Source organism: Lontra canadensis, unplaced genomic scaffold (genome assembly GCF_010015895.1).
Source record: "Lontra canadensis isolate GAN:19392208 unplaced genomic scaffold, GSC_riverotter_1.0 scaffold1, whole genome shotgun sequence".
NCBI classification, from domain to species: Eukaryota; Metazoa; Chordata; class Mammalia; order Carnivora; family Mustelidae; genus Lontra; species Lontra canadensis.
The window spans coordinates 12,467,310-12,488,134 of NW_022630995.1; the positions used below are offsets into that span (position 1 = coordinate 12,467,310).

The 20,825-nt window shown below is 36.3% G+C and overlaps 1 protein-coding gene across 1 annotated transcript in view; it reads left to right on the plus strand.

The window, feature by feature from the left end:
- TMPRSS11F (transmembrane serine protease 11F) overlaps positions 1-20,825 on the plus strand; it is a 95,102-nt gene that overhangs the window by 1,936 nt on the left and 72,341 nt on the right. The window contains exon 2 of the mRNA XM_032864317.1: positions 19,198-19,278. Within this exon, the coding sequence (XP_032720208.1) occupies positions 19,268-19,278 (11 nt within the window). The 5' untranslated portion in view covers positions 19,198-19,267. The remainder of the gene's footprint in view (positions 1-19,197; positions 19,279-20,825) is intronic.

The window sequence follows — 20,825 nt, forward strand, 5'->3', positions numbered from 1 at the left end:
ACTTTGACCCTACTACAAATGGTCTTGGGTTTGTCATAGGTTATGGGATTAAAATCATGGAAGTGTAATTATTTTAGAATAGAGAAAGACAGGGGATGAGGTAGTCCAAAATTTCTTTTGGCAGAAACAAAAACAGAAGCCTGGAGAGAAGTAGATAAAATACAAGGTCAGTATGTGACTAATTGTGGAACTGGAATCTGGTTTCCTAGTCAAATATTCTTTTCAGTATACTGCTGTTTATTCTCTGCTTTCCGATATGTGAAATCTTTAATCTTAAATGCAAAATATTGACTTAAAATGTTACTGATTTTTTTGAGCTGGTGATCTTTGAAACTTTCACCCACTCCTTCAGTCCACTAAGAGTGCTCTATTTTATTAAGTTAAGGTTTTGAGGTATTAATCTAGACATGGAAAGAGTCAATGCTGAAAATCATATTTGGAACATAAGCCTAATTTTCCAGGTTGTACTGTCCTAGCTGCTGCCATATCTGCTTTGTAAAAACCATACATTTTTTTACTGTGATTATCTGGGTAAAATTGCTAAATGGAAGCCTCTGAGAGATGTAGATAAAAAGCATGAGAAGAGCCACAATCTGAGAACATCTTGCGGTTTATACCTAAAGGAACATTAAAATCTTCAGAATTTTGTTTCTTCTCTCATTTTTTTTAATTGTTTCTTGCCCATTTTCTTCTTGCTCTTCTCCACTTCTCCTCTTCCCCATCTCCAAATCTAATATGAATTTTCACATTTTAAAAAATACTCCATTTAATCAATAGGAGGTGTGTTAACAGTTGTCACATATAAAAATCATCCATTTAGCTTTTTGGAATTTTTTTTTTTTGGCACATTTTTGTTGTTTTTTTCTTCTCTTTAAAATGTGTATAGCTTTTTGTATGTGGTTATTGCACATTTCTTAAGGCTATTATTAGTTACATTGTATCACTTTTGCTTTTGTGAAAAGATTTTATTATTATTTTTATTATTTTATTATTATTTTTATATTATGTTGTTGTTTTTGTTGACAGAGAGATAGCACAAGTAGGCTGAGTTGCAGGCAGAGGGAGAGGGAGAAGGAGGCTCTCCACTGAGCAGGGAGACCTATGCGGGGCTTAATCCTAGGATCCTGGGATCATGACCCGAGCTGAAGGCCACTGCTTAACAGACTGAGCCACCCAGCTGCCTCAGATTTTATTATTCACAATTGGTTAATACTGACAGTTATTCCTTGCTATATGCACTTTTTGAATCAAGTCACTTTGAATTCTTTTGTTAGTTTAGCTGATTAATCCTTAACTAACTTGGATTTTCTTTTTGTTTAATTTAAATTCAATTAGATTTTCTATTTAGAAAATCATGTTATCTGCAAAGAATAATTTATCTACCAGCCTTTCAATGGTTAAATGTCCTTTTACAATTCCTGACATATCACGTTATCATGAACATATATAATCATATATCTGAGCATATAATTTTGAAATCCCTCATTTTAACGATGGGAAAAACCATGACTCAGGAGAAATGACAGCCTATATTAAAATTAGCTAGAAAAAGGAGGAGGAGTCAAGATGGCGGAGAAGTAGCAGCTGAGACTACTTCAGGTAGCGGGAGATCAGCTAGATCTTAACTAAAGATTGCAAACACCTACAAATCCAACGGGAGATCGAAGAGAAGAAGAACAGCAATTCTAGAAACAGAAAATCAACCCCTTTCTGAAAGGTAGGACTGGCGGAGAAGTGAATCCAAAGCGACGGGAAGATAGACCGCGGGGGGAGGGGCCGGCTCCCGGCAAGCGGCGGAGCAACGGAGCACAAAATCGGGACTTTTAAAAGTCTGTTCCGCTGAGGGACATCGCTCCAGAGGCTTAACCGGGGTGAAGCCCACGCGGGGTCAGCGTGGCCTCAGGTCCCGCAGGGTCACAGAAGGATCGGGGTGTCTGAGTGTCGCAGAGCTTGCAGGTATTAGAACGGGGAAGCCGGCTACAGAGACAGAGCCGAGGAGTGACTCTCAGCTCGGGGTTACCTTGAACCGGTCGCAGGCTCGGTGAGCTCGGAGCGCGGCCGGAGGCCAGGGTGACGGGAGTAATTGGGCGCTGTTCTCTGAGCGCGTACTGAGGAGTGGGGCCCCGGGCTCTCGGCTCCTCCGGTCCGGAGACTGGGAGGCCGCCATCTTCATTCCCGTCCTCCGGACTCTACGGAAAGCGCTCAGGGAACAAAAGCTCCCAAAAGCGAACCCGAGCGGATTACTCAGTCCGGCCCCTGGTAAGGGCGGTGCGACTCCGCCTGGGGCAAAGACACTTGAGAATCACTACGACAGGCCCCTCCTGCAGAAGATCAACAAGAAACCCAGCCGGGACCAAGTTCACCTACCAAGGAGTGCAGTTTCAATAACATGGAGAGCAGCGGAATTCCAGACGAGGAGAAAGCAAAGCACGGAACTCATGGCTTTCTCCCCATGATTCTTTAGCCTTGCAGTTAATTTAATTTTCTTTTTCAATTTTTTTTACTCTTCTTCTAAATTTTTATAACTTTTACGTTTTTTAACGTTTTTTAACTAGTTTATCTAATATATATATATTTTTTTTCCTTTTTATATTTTTTCATTATTGGTTTTCTTTTTTTGTTTCTTTTTTCTTTTTTCTTTTTTTTTTTTCTTTCTGAACCTCTTTTTATCCCCTCCCCACCCCCTCACGATTTGGGATCTCTTCTGATTTGGCTAAAGCATATTTTCCTGGGGTTGTTGCTACCCTTTTAGTATTTTACTTGTTCCTTCATATACTCTTATCTGGACAAAATGACAAGGCAGAAAAATTCACCACAAAAAAAAGAACAAGAGGCAGTACCAAAGGCTAGGGACCTAATCAATACAGACATTGGTAATATGTCAAATCTAGAGTTCAGAATGACGATTCTCAAGGTTCTAGCTGGGCTCGAAAAAGGCATGGAAGATATTAGAGAAACCCTCTTGGGAGATATAAAAGCCCTTTCTGGAGAAATAAAAGAACTAAAATCTAATCAAGTTGAAATCAAAAAAGCTATTAATGAGGTGCAATCAAAAATGGAGGCTCTCACTGCTAGGATAAATGAGACAGAAGAAAGAATTAGCGATATAGAAGACCAAATGACAGAGAATAAAGAAGCTGAGCAAAAGAGGGACAAACAGCTACTGGACCACGAGGGCAGAATTCGAGAGATAAGTGACACCATAAGACGAAACAACATTAGAATAATTGGGATTCCAGAAGAAGAAGAAAGAGAGATGGGAGCAGAAGGTATATTGGAGAGAATTATTGGAGAGAATTTCCCCAATATGGCAAAGGGAACAAGCATCAAAATCCAGGAGGTTCAGAGAACCCCACTCAAAATCAATAAGAATAGGTCCACACCCGTCACCTAATAGTAAAATTTACAAGTCTTAGTGACAAAGAGAAAATCCTGAAAGCAGCCCGGGAGAAGAAGTCTGTAACATACAATGGTAAAAATATTAGATTGGCAGCAGACTTATCCACAGAGACCTGGCAGGCCAGAAAGAGCTGGCATGATATATTCAGAGTACTAAACGAGAAAAACATGCAGCCAAGAATACTATATCCAGCTAGGCTATCATTGAAAATAGAAGGAGAGATTAAAAGCTTCCAGGACAAACAAAAACTGAAAGAATTTGCAAACACCAAGCCAGCTCTACAGGAAGTATTGAAAGGGGTCCTCTAAGCAAAGAGAGAGCCTAAAAGTAGTAGATCAGAAAGGAACAGAAATGATATACAATAACAATCACCTTACAGGCAATACAATGGCACTAAATTCATATCTCTCAATAGTTACCCTGAATGTTAATGGGCTAAATGCCCCAATCAAAAGACACAGGGTATCAGAATGGATAAAAAAAAAAAACCCATCTATATGTTGCCTACAAGAAACTCATTTTAAACCCGAAGACACCTTCAGATTTAAAGTGAGGGGGTGGAAAAGAATTTACCATGCTAATGGACATCAGAAGAAAGCAGGAGTGGCAATCCTTATATCAGAACAATTAGATTTTAAGCCAAAGACTATAATAAGAGATGAGGAAGGACACTATAACATATTCAAAGGATCTGTCCAACAAGAAGATCTAACAATTGTAAATATCTATGCCCCTAACGTGGGAGCAGCCAACTATATAAACCAATTAATAACAAAATCAAAGAAACACATCGACAATAATACAATAATCGTAGGGGACTTTAACACTCCCCTCACTGAAATGGACAGATCATCCAAGCAAAAGATCAACAAGGAAATAAAGGCCTTAAATGACACACTGGACCAGATGGATATCACAGATATATTCAGAACATTTCATCCCAAAGCAACAGAATACACATTCTTCTATAGTGCACATGGAACATTCTCCAGAATAGATCACATCCTCGGTCCTAAATCAGGTCTCAACCGGTATCAAAAGATTGGGATCATTCCCTGCATATTTTCAGACCACAATGCTCTGAAGCTAGAACTCAATCACAAGAGGAAATTTGGAAAGAACCCAAATACATGGAGACTAAACAGCATCCTTCTAAAGAACGAATGGGTCGACCAGGAAATTAAAGAAGAATTGAAAAAAATTCATGGAAACAAATGATAATGAAAATACAACAGTTCAAAATCTGTGGGACACAACAAAGGCAGTCCTGAGAGGAAAATATATAGCGGTACAAGCCTTTCTCAAGAAACAAGAAAGGTCTCAGGTACACAACCTAACCCTACACCTAAAGGAGCTGGAGAAAGAACAAGAAAGAAACCCTAAACCCAGCAGGAGAAGAGAAATCATAAAGATCAGAGCAGAAATCAATGAAATAGAAACCAAAAAAACCCACAACAGAACAAATCAATGAAACTAGGAGCTTGTTTTTTGAAAGAATTAGTAAGATTGATAAACCCCTGGCCAGACTTATCAAAAAGAAAAGAGAAAGGACCCAAATAAATAAAATCCTGAATGAAAGAGGAGAGATCACAACTAACACCAAAGAAATACAGACAATTATAAGAACATATTATGAGTAACTCTATGCCAACAAATTTGACAATCTGAAAGAAATGGATGCATTCCTAGAGACATATAAACTACCATAACTGAACCACGAAGAAATAGAAAGCCTGAACAGACCCATAAACAGTAAGGAGATTGAAACAGTCATCAAAAATCTCCAAACAAACAAAAGCCCAGGGCCAGATGGCTTCCCGGGGGAATTCTACCAAACATTTAAAGAAGAACTAATTCCTATTCTCCTGAGACTGTTCCAAAAAATAGAAATGGAAGGAAAACTTCCAAACTCATTTTATGAGGCCAGCATCACCTTGATCCCCAAACCAGACAAGGATCCCATCAAAAAAGAGAACTACAGACCAATATCCTTGATGAACACAGATGCAAAAATTCTCACCAAAATACTAGCCAATAGGATTCAACAGTACATTAAAAGGATTATTCACCACGACCAAGTGGGATTTATTCCAGGGCTGCAAGGTTGGTTCAACATCCGCAAATCAATCAATATGATAAAACACATTAATAAAAGAAAGAACAGGAACCATATGATACTCTCAATAGATGCTGAAAAAGCACTTGACAAAGTACAGCATCCCTTCCTGATCAAAACTCTTCAAAGTGTAGGGATAGAGGGCACATACCTCAATATTATCAAAGCCATCTATGAAAAACCCATCGCAAATATCATTCTCAATGGAGAAAAACTGAAAGCTTTTCCTCTAAGGTCAGGAACACGGCAGGGACGTCCGTTATCACCACTGCTATTCAACATAGTACTAGAAGTCCTAGCCTCAGCAGTCAGACAACAAAAAGAAATTAAAGGCATCCAAATCGGCAAAGAAGTCAAACTATCACTCTTCGTAGATGATATGATACTATATGTGGAAAACCCAAAAGACTTCACTCCAAAACTGCTAGAACTGGTACAGGAATTCAGTAAAGTGTCAGGATATAAAATCAATGCACAGAAATCAGTCGCATTTCTCTACACCAACAACAAGATAGAAGAAAGAGAAATTAAGGAGTCAATCCCATTTACAATTGCACCCAAAACTATAAGATACCTAGGAATAAACCTAACCAAAGAGACTAAGAATCTATACACAGAAAACTATAAAGTACTCATGAAAGAAATTGAGGAAGACACAAAGAAATGGAAAAATGTTCCATGCTCCTGGATTGGAAGAATAAATATTGTGACAATGTCTATGCTACCTAAAGCAATCTACACATTTAATGCAATTCCTATCAAAGTACCATCCATTTTTTTCAAGGAAATGGAACAAATAATCCTAAAATTTATATGGAACCAGAAAAGACCACGAATAGCCAAAGGAATATTGAAAAAGAAAACCAAAGTTGGTGACGTCACAATTCCGGACTTCAAGCTCTATTGCAAAGCTGTCATCATCAAGACAGCATGGCACTGGCACAAAAACAGACACATAGATCAATGGAACAGAATAGAGAGCCCAGAAATAGACCCTCAACTCTATGGGCAACTAATCTTCGACAAAGCAGGAAAGAATGTCCAATGGAAAAAAGACAGCCTCTTCAATAAATGGTGTTGGGAAAATTGGATAGCCACATGCAGAAAAATGAAACTGGATCATTTCCTTACACCACACACGAAAATAGACTCAAGATGGATACAACAGGACCTCAATGTGAGAAAGGAATCCATCAAAATCCTTGAGGAGAACACAGGCAGCAAGTTCTTTGACCTCAGCCGCAGCAACATCTTCCTAGGAACATCGCCAAAGGCAAGGGAAGCAAGGGCAAAAATGAACTATTGGGATTTTATCAAGATCAAAAGCTTTTGCACAGCAAAGGAAACAGTTAACAAAACCAAAAGACAACTGACAGAATGGGAGAAGATATTTGCAAACGACATATCAGATAAAGGGCTAGTGTCCAGAATCTATAAAGAACTTAGCAAACTCAACACCCAAAGGACCAATAATCCAATCAAGAAATGGGCAGAAGACATGAGCAGACATTTCTGCAAAGAAGACATCCAGATGGCCAACAGACACATGAAAAAGTGCTCCATATCACTCAGCATCAGGGAAATACAAATCAAAACCACAATGAGATACCACCTCACACCAGTCAGAATGGCTAAAATTAACAAGTCAGGAAATGACAGATGCTGGCGAGGATGAGGAGAAAGGGGAACCCTCCTACACTGTTGGTGGGAATGCAAGCTGGTGCAACCACTCTGGAAAACAGCATGGAGGTTCCTCAAAATGTTGAAAATAGAACTACCCTATGACCCAGCAATTGCACTGCTGGGTATTTACCCTAAAGATACAAACGTAGTGATCCGAAGGGGCACGTGCACCCGAATGTTTATAGCAACAATGTCTACAATAGCCAAACTATGGAAAGAACCTAGATGTCCATCAACAGACGAATAGATAAAGAAGATGTGGTATATATACACAATGGAATACTATGCAGCCATCAAAAGAAATGAAATCTTGCCATTTGCGACGACATGAATGGAACTAGAGGGTATCATGCTTAGCGAAATAAGTCAATCGGAGAAAGACAACTATCATATGATCTCCCTGATATGAGGGAGAGGAGATGCAACATGAGGGGGTTAAGGGGTAGGAGAAGAGTAAATGAAGCAAGATGGGATGGGGAGGGAGATAAACCATAAGTGACTCTTAATCTCACAAAACAAACTGAGGGTTGCTGGGGGGAGGGGGGTTGGGAGGGGGGGTGGGGTTATGGACACTGGGGGGGGTATGTGCTATGGTGAGTGCTGTGAAATGTGTAAACCTGGCGATTCACAGACCTGTACCCCTGGGGGAAAAAATATATGTTTATAAAAAATAAAATAAAAAAAATTAGCTAGAAAAAGTATGCATATTAATCTGTAATCATCTCCTACAATTCTTACTGAAACAGATTTAAGGTCACTTTCTCACTTGGTATAAAATAACTGAATGGTTATTTATGTAGAACTCAGAATAAAACACCCCCTTTAAAATTTTTACTTAAATATATTTCATAAAATTTTAGCTGTGTATAATACATTTTTGTAAATTATATAACAATGATTAAGTCCCTGTTTACAACTGGTCTCTATCATAAACTAAAGAGTATATGAGAGAATAATTCATAATATTTGAGATGTATCCTTACGTATAAACTTCTCATCTTGATGTTGATTAGGGATCTAACTACAGCTTCATGAGGAAATCCTGGCCAGCCAGCATTGCATCATGACTGGTTTCATTAATGAATTATGGGCATAAAATAACACCCCTGGTGAGAAGTATTTGAATTATGCATAGATGGTGATAGAAATACCTAAGGAATTAGTACACTCAATGGATATGAATGAAACAAGGCACACAGTGTAAAAAGGGATGGAGATTAATGAACTTCAGTGTCATGTGAATTGGGGATGAAACCAGAAATTGGCCAGAATTCAATGAGAATAATAGTACGTTTTCAGACAGGAAGTACATTTGGAGGAAAAGTTGAAAGATGGTACTCAGGTCAGGTACAGACTTGAAAATGGAAATTCCAAAGAGCAAAGTTGGGAGGTCTTTGGGTGATACCCACCTCTCAGCCTGGGTATTGACTTTGATGTACAATTTTCTCTGTTGTCTGTGCCTTCTAGTAAAGAGGCCAAAGAAAGTAAATCAGCTCTTTCATTTCTATTTTCACCTCTCAATATCAGAAAACTAATTTTCAATAGTTCATGGGACCCCAGGGGAGCTACTTAATTCATTCCAGAACAGTCTTTGTAGTTTTGGTTTGGATGGTTAAGGATCAAATTAGAGTGATATTTTTCAAAATCAGTGCTATTATCTGCTAGTACAAAAGGCTGTTTTGTGAAACATATATATGTATCGATATGTGTATGATGCTGTGATATAAAATGCATTTTTACTGTAGAACATAATAAAAATTTTTGAGGAAAAAAAGCTGCACCAAGATGTGTCAGAACTCTCAATACTGACCAGGAAAAATCCAGTGCCCACAAGGATAACTTTAGAGCATGCTATAGGAGGTAGGGTGGGGGCAGAGAATAAGTGGGACTAGTCTACCCCCAGCAGGGAGGAATATTTTATCATTTACTGTTTTTTAGAATTGCTGGTGCATGGTGACAATAATGACCACACCAACTTTTTTTTTTTTTTTTTTCAAATGAAGACTGTTCTTTATTGCATTTCTTTTCAGGACACTGACTTACACAAAATTGAAGTTCATGCCCTAAACCACATAAATAATTTTAAAGATCTACTTCATCAAAATATAATTTACATTAAAATTCATTGAGTGTTCACAAAGTTATATATCGTGTCACACTACCACGATCAATTATACATTATCTCCATCGCCCTTCCCACTTAATCCTTACATGTTCAGCTCTGTGCCACATACACCCACTGATGTGTATTCTATCACTTTCAATTAGACTTGCCTTTCCTATGGTTTCATATAAATGTATTCATTCAATAAGTACTTTTTATGTCTGACTTTTTTCACTCACTATAGTGTTTCTGAGATTATTTCCATGATGTTGAGGGTATCAGTAGTACCCTTCTTGTTGCTAAATAGCAGTCTGTTACCTGGTATGCAACAATTATTCATTCATTGGTTGGTGGACATTTGGGAACAATGGAATGCCCATAAATTCCTGGTGGGAATGTAAAATTGTAAAACCAATTTGAGAAGTGATTTGGCAGTTTCTGACAAAGTTACATATACACTTACAATACAAATCAACCATTCCATCCTTAGCTATTTACCAGAGAAATGAAAACATATATCCACCCTCAAACTTGTACACAAATGTACATATCAGCTTAATTCACAATAGACCACACCAGCTTCAGTAACTTTCCTTTTGTTTTTAAATTCTTTAGAGACACAGTACCCTCCTATTTTCCTGCATGCAGAATAGACTGCTTTTATAATCCCTGACTTCAGACATGGGGTGACATGGCTTCAGAGTGGCAATGGAAATTCCAAGTTATCACATACCAGAGTCAATCTCTACTATCAAGTTATCAATGAAGACTATAAGCCATTTATAAATAAGATATAAGCCACTGCAATACCTAAAATCAGCCACCAATAAAGGAAAGAAAATGTTTAGGGGAAATGGCTATCCTATTTTTCTCTTAAGTGTAATTTATTAGAAGATTCCTTTTACTTAGCATCCAAGAAAGATGGAGTTCATAAAGAGTTCTGAAAAGCTAACAGTGCAATTTTTATGAATTTTTTTTTAATTTTCAAAATTAAAAAGAGAAAAAGATCATATTTCCAATTTTCAGAAGTTATGTAAAGAATAAATACTAATTGTAGTTTGAAATGGAATAAGATAAATTAGCCAGAGAGTGTTAATTGTCCATCTACTATGGGTCTATATCAGATACCAGAAGATACTTCATAAGGAAAAGATCCACATTCTGGTCTTTTGGATTTCAAATAAAGTTGAAGAGACAAAACTAGAATACATAATAGCAAAAACACAAAACTGTATCATACATTATAAATGTTTGAGGAGTCTACCAGTGAAGAAGCTAAGAGTTCTAGAACAATATACCACTATTAACTAAATTATTGATTATGAGAATGATGCAATGTTTATTGAGTAACTACTCTTGTTAGATTCTCTTCTAGGTCATCTACATTAATAATTTCATTTGCTATGCACAACTATTCTAAAGGATAGATGCAATTTTCATCTTTCTCTTACAAGTGAAGAAATTGAGGCACAGAGAGATTAAATGACTTAACCAAGATCACAGAATCAGTGGCAGGACAAGAATTTGAATGAAAGCAGTCAGTACCCAAGAATTGCACTTTATTTTATTTTTATTTTTTTAAGGATTTTTTAAATTTATTTGAGAGAAAGAACACACACGGGGGGGGGGGGACAGAGGGCAAAGCAGAATCCCTGCTGAGCAGGGAGCCAGATGTCAGGCTCCATCCCAGGACCCCGAGATCATGACCTGAGCCAAAAGCAGACACTTAACTGACTGAGCCATGCAGGCTCAACCTGCACCCAGGAATTGCACTTTGTGTTACCCTAAACTATCAAAGATTTCATTAAGGAGGTGGTAATTGGGTTGAGCTTTTACGAAGTGTCATATTTAAGTGAGAGAAAATAATAGAACACTCCAATGGGAAGGAGGCTATAATAACAGAAATTACAAAGTCAGAATGAATATTACATATTTTAAGAATAACAATGCTTAATTAGGCTTGAAGTTCATGATGCAATGTATCATGGGAGATAGAGTTGGGATGAATTTGATTCTCAGAGGATTTTAGAATTTCATTGAGCACATTCTTGATGAGGTAGAAAATATGGGCACCATTATAAGCTTTCTAAAATAGTCACATGGGAAAGTCATGTTTATGGACAATTAGTCTTTAATAAGCATGAAGGTGACATGGAAGGAAAAAAGAGCAAGAGTCATAGAATTCAGCTGGCAAGCTGTTAAAATAGTGTAAGCTAGATTAAGATGAGAAAGGAATATATGGACCAAAAAAATAATTTGAGGGAATAATTACCAAAATCATTGGCTAGACACAGAGAATTAAAGTGAGTATTGAGTCAAAGATACCTTTCAAATTTTGAGTGTAAGGTGGTTAAGACATTGGGTGGCATCACTGACAATGACATATAAACTTGGGGGCACAAAAATTTGTTAACTTTGAGATAAGGGACTAGACTGTAAAATTCTCCGAGAGGAGGATGGTGTCGCATTTACCAGTTTAGCCTTAGCCATATGAGAGGCACAATGCCTGGCACACAGTAGATGGTCAAGAAAATGTTTCTGAAGATGCCTGGCACATAGTAAGTGGTAAAGAAAATATTTTTTAAATATATGATTGAATATAGTTACGGTAAGACAGTGAAACAAGAACTCAACAGGCATCTACCGGACTACAACTTTAATGAGGGAGTAAAGTGGGTATACAGATTGAGGAATTGTCTGAAGAGAGGAGAGTCTTACAGAGCCGTAAGGATTAATTAATTCATGAAAGAGAAATTTGTTTTGAAAAAAAAAATCTGGAGGAGCTGTTATAAAAACCTCCTACTTGAGGTCTTAAAGGATTTCTTTCAATTCAAAAATTATGAAGAAAAGTAAACGCTTATTTAGTACTTGTGTCACAGAACAGTCTCTGCATTTAACCCTGCTGGGGGAGCTTATGGGGTGCTGATCAGCTTGACACATTTTTCCTTGCAAAGTCACTGACATATATAGCTAACATGTAAGAATGTAGAATACATTCATCCATCTTACTCAGATCCAGTATCATTTGATGAAGATGAGACTATCTCAGTCTGCTTAATTCCAAGTGAGAAATACCTAATTATTTTTTGAAAGTTCATACCAGAAAATATTAGATCATATTCATAGCTCATGTTTTAACATGTAGGAATGCTGTACACCAAAACAATGGCAGTGGTATGGGGAGACAAAAGAGACTAGAAGAGTAGATATTAATCCAAAGAGATTTCAGTGATACTTTAATAAAGAATTACATTTTAGAAAGAGGCTGGATGTATTTTATTAATTAAAGGTATTAGAAAGAAGAGCATGCACTTTCTCCCATGCTTCTCTGAAAGAGCTAACACTTCTCAATAGGTCAAACTTCTGTTTGTTTCTTTATTACCTATGCTCAACCTTTTCCATTCTATGAAGAGTTTATCTAAAACTAGATAATTTTATTCATAAGCAATTCACTTAATCAAATATGTGAAATTGCAATATATCAAAATACGATGGAAGCCAAAACAATAAATGCCAATGTCACTGTCAACTGAACCCCTAGCTTGATCACATTTTTATTCTACTCCTCATCTTGAAAAGTTATATTATATTATATTATATTATATTATATATAATACATTATATTATATTGTCTTTTTTTTGAGGGGGCATATCTCTGGCATTCTCATAGTTGTTTTTAAAAAGGTTACTTCCCTCTATTCTATTTTTTCCCTTTACTCTAAAAATGAGTCTAGATATGTGTCTATGAAAGATTGCTTCATTCACACATCTGGTAAAGAAATCTTAAGATGTATTGAATCACTGCTATAGAATTCCTATGGTTATTTCTTATTGTTCTTTCCATACCTTTGCTACTCTCCTAGAGGAAAAAGTATCAGCTTCTCCACTTCCAACTATTAACCTCATCATGTTTCTAAGTAAGAAAATACTCTAGTCGACCAAACAGCATTGTGCTGCTAGCAAAGGTTAGAAGTATCATATTCCGGGAAAGAAACAGGTTAAATTGGGCAGCAGCCTTTTGGCAATGCTCAGAATGATACTGCCACTTGTGGCCAGCAAGCTGCCAGCTGTCCTCTAGACAATTAATTGTGCACGAACACACATATCATGAAAACATATCATGGCCCTAAGACAGAATGAATTCCAATAAAGAGGATGAAAGGCAATTCTGTCTCTTTGAGACCAGGAAATGCATCAGTTTTGGGGGAAGAGTTTCCTGGACAACTGGATCCATCCACTTAAGAGATGAAGCAAAAACCTAGATGTGGAGTTCCCAGTTCAGCAGCTTGATGTTGGGAAATCGATACGGAAGAAATGGAATCTTACTCATAGTCACGAGCTATGCTCTTCATAGTATTGCATGATGATGTCCAACGTATCTTCTAGAAAGCTTTTCAATATGGGTTTTTTTCTGTTGCTGTTCATGAATTTAGCCAACCTTGCTCATTGGCCATTTCACTGATCCAGGGCATTAATTATCTGATCTTCCTGATGACAGAGAAGCATGCACATTCTCTGTGAAGACCCAGGGAAACCCTTCCTTGTATCACTTTGGCATTGTATTTATGGCCATTTTGGAATTTGCCATTTGATTCTGATGCTATACCTATGCTCAAAGAATTTTTTTTTAAAGATTTTATGTATTTTTTTGACAGAGAAAGACAGAGAAAGAGAGGAAACACAGACAGGGGAAATAGGAGAGGGAGAAGCAGGCTTGTTGCAGAGCAGGGAGCCTGATGTAGGGCTCCATCCCAGGACCCTGGGATCATGACCTGAGCGGAAGGCAGATGCTTAACCACTGAGCCACCCAGACAGCCACACAGAATTTTTAAAGAAAGACTCTTTTGGTGGAAGGATCCTTGGCATTAAGATGTTTGTGGTTTTTCAATTTTTCCCTAATTGACTACCCTACCATCGAGCACTCAAGTTGGAGATCAGGCTCAAGTTTTTTTTTTTCTAAAGCTGACAGGTTTTAGTTAATCAGTAGTTAGGGACTACTACTCTAAACCTCAGGAACACATATTGTTAGACTTCCTCAACCATGTAAAAATGCTCTTACAGATGTTATAAAGCCATTTTTATACATAGAAGTCCTATTCTTTTTAGAAGGCCAGAATTAAAAGTATCATGAAAGAGGATATCTGTAAACTATAGATATACTGAAAGTGTAACATAAAAATTTCCAAAATTTGAGTTGAAGTTGATGTAGTGTTTTATCACAACAGAACCTACCAATTTTTTCCCAAAAGTTAAACAGTTGTCACGTAAAATATTTTTCAATTTCCAAAATTTGAGTTGAAGTTCATATAATGTTCTAGAACAACAGAACCTACTAATTTTTTTCAGAAGAGTTAAACAGTTTGTCCATAAAATATTTTCCAAGAATGTCACCCAAAGAATGAAAATAAATGACTGATTATTAGAAACAGAATCTCAGCGCTACTGCTATTAGTCAATTCACTTTGGTATAACCATGTGCATATCTTCTGTTTCCCAACATTTAGTTTGATGATAGATGGATCACAAAGCATAAAAAAGTGAACTCTACATATAAGGATGCAGAAATATATTTTATAATTACTTGTAAAATAATTTGAGCAGGAATATTTTTAAATGTAGATACTGATAAATTATCTAAGATTTATAGACTTAGATAATACAGATATTTATCAGCAAGGACATCACTTAATATGTCATATTTAAATGATAATAGAATATGTCTACGTCATTGAAGGTGGTTATAATGAAGTAATTGAGCTATTTATATTGAAAAAAAATTTTCCCTTACATGTAAAATATATATTTTGCTTACAAATAAAACTTTTCTAAAGGAAACAATTAGGATCTGAGGGAAAAAAAACCTATTGGTTTGCACACTGGCTGAAAACCTCCAAAATCTACTTCTTGAGATGACAAAAAAAAAAAAAGCACATTTACCATCTTTTGATCTTCTCGGTTCCATAATTTAATAAGCACAAGGAAATGATAAATGTAAATGAGTTGATATTAGAGTAAGTGTCTCCAATTTTTGTTACCTCAGTTTTCTGGGCAAATAATATCTATTCGTTCTTAAAAGGGCAAATAGTATCTATTTGTTCTTAAAAGGGCAAATAATATCTATTTGTTCTTATAACCTATTAAAGGGAGGCCTTCAATTTGGTTTCCTTTTTCATAAGTCAATGATACATTCATTCTAGTCCATAGAATTCATTGGCACCCTTGAGGTTAGTCTCTTCCTTCCGTGTAATCACCCTTTGGCAGTCCTCATACTTGGGAAGGTATAAAACGCCACTAAATCCCCTTATGTTCTCTCTTCAATGGCAAAATAGTATGCTGATTGCCTTGATAAATGCAAGATAAAATTTAAGGCCACTTCTCAAACCTTGGGCTATTACTAAGTATGAGGCTATTATTTCTTTGTTATAACTCTATTAAGTTCATAAGCTTAACTAATTTATTATAAAATCTGAAATTACAGGGAAATGTATACAAACCTTTTAGATTCTATTCTAAAAGTTATCTTTTTCCTATTCCTTTCTTTTATTTTGGAAACTGAAGAAATGTGATCAGTTTGGGAGTATCTTAACTTTCCGCTTGATGTCATAATGTAATGTCATCTTATTAGTGACTTTCCCTATTGACATTTTGCAACATACACTTATTGTCTTTAGATTGATAATAAATCAATCAACAAGGCAGCAATAGAAATCAGTATTGTTCCTGTACACATGGAGCAAGGTGTGCTGAAGCTACTAAGAACAAATGAAATAAAATTCACATGTAGCAATTTCACTTCTATAGTATAAATAACTAGTGCCTGCCAACCTTCAAAATTAGCTGATAGTTACTCAGCCTTATAAGGAATATTCTTTTAAAAAATTAAAAAATGCTACATTAATTGGACCTTAATCCATCAATATCCTTAATTATGTATTACAATTAAAATTAATTTAATTAAAATTTAAAAATTGTGGGGCACCTGGGTGGCTCAGTGGGTTAAAGCCTCTGCCTTCAGCTCAGGTCATGATCTCAGGGTCCTGGGATAGAGCCCGCATCTGGCTCTCTGCTCGGCAGGGAGCCTGCTTCCCTTCCTCTCTCTCTGCCTGCCTGTCTGCCTGCTTGTGATCTCTGTCTGTCAAATAAATAAATAAAATCTTTAAAAAAAATTTTAAAGTTGTGCAGACATAATATATTGCTGAAAAGAGAAACCATATAAATGGGAATTTGGAAATTCCCCTTTTGAAGCTCATTGAAAGTAATTAGCAACGTAACACTACTCTTAGAAAAAAATGAGAGTTGGAGAGAATAAAAGACCTAATATTTTTGTGGGCTTTATTATGAACCAGACACTATTTTAACTTCTTTACATTTTTCTCTCATTTAAACTATGCCCAAGTAGTATCCTCATTTTACAGAGAAAGAAACTGAGATGTAGAAAGGTTAAGAATTTTCCTAAACGTTACATAGTCAATAGATGATAGCACCAGTAAGTGAACCCAGTCATCTTACTCAGGGCTCTAGGGTGCTGCCACCCCACCATGGTAAAGATATTACCTCAGAGAATAAAGATGAGTTATTTTACATATTCGCTGAAAGCAGAAGAGGAAAAAAACAAAAATAATGAAAGAAATAGAAAATTTGAAATCAGATAGAGGATAACTTGAGAGAAGGGCATAAGAAGAAAGATTCCTGAGGGAAACAGTTGAGCTACTTTTTTTGAATATTTATGAATATAAGAAATATATGCAAACCACATCTCGTTCCAGACCTCAAAGCTGCTTCTTGTACTCACGTGATTCTGTATAGCATAATTTTCTCCACTTGAGCCAAGAGTTTATTTTCTCTGTATTATTTTTACTAACATAAAGAGCTGAGGATATTTTTATAAACTTTAACAAATTCAATTATAATATTAATGTGTACAAACATAATATTAATTTATTAATGAAGAATATTTTAATGTAAACATTAAAAACATTTTAAAAGCATATGTATATAATGCTAATTTCAAGTTAGCACAGTATTATAATATAGAAATAATAGTGTATTATAGTCATATATTAAAATTAATGTAATTTTTAGCACTTTTTTATTAGATTTTTTAAAATGATTTTTTATTTTTGGAAAAAAATCTCCAAAGAATAAAATTACTTTTTGCTAAATTAAGTTATAATTTTTAACATAGGTAAAGTGTTTTGGTAAGTTTTGTGAACTATTTACTCAGAAATTTTTATTCCTTTTCAAAATTATATTGTTATATGTTTTTCTTTGTCATATTATCAATGATTACACTAACTGAAAATCTGGCTCAGTTTTTCCATTTGTAAAGTGTCTTGGGAAATATATTTCATATTAATGATTTTGTTGAATATTATAATTAAAATGTTAATATTACATTCACATAGCTTATAGTATTTTAAATAAAGGTTTTCTGTAAGAACAATGCAGACTCATATTTAAAGCTTTCTTTTCTTTACTATCTCCTGACTCTAAACCTTTAAAAGCAGCTCTTAAAATTGTAATATTCATGCTGAAACTTTACTATCTTCACTAGAAGTTCATATATTCAGACCAAGATCTCTGAAAAAATTCAAATATCTAAAATGACTATTTATAAATACCATTAAGATGAAATAAGCTATTTTTTTTAATTTTTATTTTTTATAAACATATAATATATTTTTATCCCCAGGGGTACAGGTCTGTGAATTGCCAGGTTTACACACTTCACAGCACTCACCTTAGCACATACCCTCCCCAGTGTCCATAACCCCACCCCCCTCTTCCAACTCCCCTCCCCCCAGCAACCCTCAGTTTGTTTTGTGAGATTACGAGTCACTTATGGTTTGTCTCCCTCCCAATCCCATCTTGTTTCATTTATTCTTCTCCTATCCCCAAACCCCCCATGTTGCATCTCCACTTCCTCATATCAGGGAGATCATATGATAGTTGTCTTTCTCTGATTGACTTATTTTGTTAAGCATTATACCCTCTAGTTCCATCCACGTCGTCGCAAATGGCAAGATTTCATTTCTCTTGATGGCTGCTTAGATGAAATAAGCTATTTCTTTTTTAAATGGTTTTATTTATTTTAGAGAGAGAGGAGACAGAGAGGGTGCATGAGTGGGGGGAGGGGCAGAAGGAGAGGGAAAGGGAGAGAATCCCAAGCAGACTCCCTGGTGTGGAGCCTAATGCAAGGGCTCAATATCAGGACCCTGAGCTCATGACCTGAGCCAAAATCAAGAGTCGGACACTTAACTGACTGAGCCAGGCACCCCTAAGCTATCCTTTAAAAAAAATAAAACAATCACATTCTTCTTTTGCGTTTTGGGGGTAAATAAATTCTTTCAATAAAATCTGTAATCTTTAGAACTAAAATGGACAGCAGTCGAAAAAGCTATACAGTCCTGCCATTTTACTTTTAAGCAAAATAAGTCCCAATAAGCTAAGCAGCTTGCCCAGGGTCGCACCAACAAGGTGGCAGGGTGCTTGTCTCGGGCCCATAGCTCAGGTTCTTACCACACCACCATACCGCATGGGAAGAGACATAACAATTCTCATGAAGAAGGACATACCATTGATGTACTCTAATGTTTTGTTTTTTGTTTTTTGTTTTTTTTTTAAACAAATTGGAGCCACACCTCAATGCCGATCATACCTCCCCAACTGGAAAAGTGTGGTCTTCTGAATCATCAACAGTTGCACTCTGTGTGCCGTCCACTGCTTGGAGCTTCTCTGTGCTATGAAGTATTAATAATTACTTCACGGTGTTGAACTAGCTGGCACAAAATTGATCATGTTCTTATCGGGCTATATCAGGATTCGAGATCTCAGTCACTAAACACGTTGGACTTGTTTTCTTTCTTGTTGCCAGTGACTCTCGTTATTTTCCAGCCTCCTAGCCCTGACCTGACTGATAGAGATCAGATGGTGACTGGATAGAAGCTGCCCCAGTCCTGGGTCCATGATGTACGCGTAAGTACTCAGCTTTTCTCAGTCAGAGTTACCAACAGGAACAGAGTTACCAACAGACACAACTCCTGAGAAAGGCAGGACAAATGCTGGCTGGTCAAGAGTGCTTTAAAAATAAGGTGGTTTTTTTTGTTTGTTTTTGTTTTTGTTTTTATGTGCGTTACTGTATTTTGGGTTAAAGTTTTATTTTGTTGCTATTTCTACACACAAGAATTTTTAAACAAAAGGAGCCAACATGTTCCTTTCTAAATAACAGAAGTAGAAATGATGTGCAGTAATATATCTAACTATATTATATTTAAACATTTAGAAAAACCTTTGCTTCAAAAGAATGATTTATAATAGTTTAATTTCTTTGGTATGATCAGTAGCTTGGTATAAATTTTTGTCCGTAATGCTTTGTGAAGTATATCTGGAAAACCTGAGATATAAAAGGAGAGTTTATTGGAATTTCAGTTTTTAATTCTAAATAATAAAAAGTGTGGTAGCATTAAGATTATATGTATCGTGAATGAAGGATGAAAATTAAAATATTTATATCTAAATATCTAAATAATTATTGAGTTAAAAAAAATCTATGGTGTATGTGACATTTTTCACAATTGGACTCTGAAATAATTGATCAAGTAATGAATTTATGGTAAATAAATTTGTATATGTATATACATTTAGGTAATTTCAGGCTATCATTTTATAGACTCAGAAATGAATAACTAATATTTGATATGAGTGATTTCATTCAAATGCCTGCTTAGTCTAACTTTGTTTCTTCTCAGAGAGGTCCTTGACTTCTCTATAGACACCAATTTCCCATGTGGTCTGCTGACTGAGGTTTCAAACTTAGTCATGTTTCTGTGATCATTATAATTGTACAGTCATTTGATTTTTGTCTTCAATGAAGAATAATACTTTAAGCCTGTAGGCTCCAGCACTCTTACATAATGAGTGCTCTTGCCCTTCCTAAATCACTCTGAAATAATAGCGTGAGCCTGAGGAAGATGATCTATTTCACATATAGAGAGAGCTTCTCTCCAAAGGCCGTTTCAGGACAGGTTGATATAGCATATTATAGGTACCTCTTATTAAATATGAAAGGTGTACTTCTTTTTTTATGATTTATTTATTTATTTTAGGGAGGGAGGAGAACAAGTGGGAGGGGCAGGGTGGGAGGGAGAGAGAGAATCTCAAGGTGAGTCCACACTGAGCACAGAACCTAACATGCAGCTGGATCTCATGATCCTGAGATCATGACCTGAGCTGAAATCAAGAGTCAGACACTTAGGGGCACCTGGGTGGCTCAGTGGGTTAAGCCTCTGCCTTTGGCTCAGGTCATGATCTCAGGGTCCTGGGATTGAGCCCCACATCGGGCTCTCTGCTCAGCAGGGAGCCTGCTTCCCCCTCTCTCTCTGCCTGCCTCTCTGCCTACTTGTGATCTCTCTCTCTGTGTCAAATAATTAAGTAAAATCTTTAAAAAAAAAAAAGAAAAGAGTCAAACACTTAACCAATTGTGCCACCCAGGTGCCCCACAAGAGGTATACTTCTTATTAAAT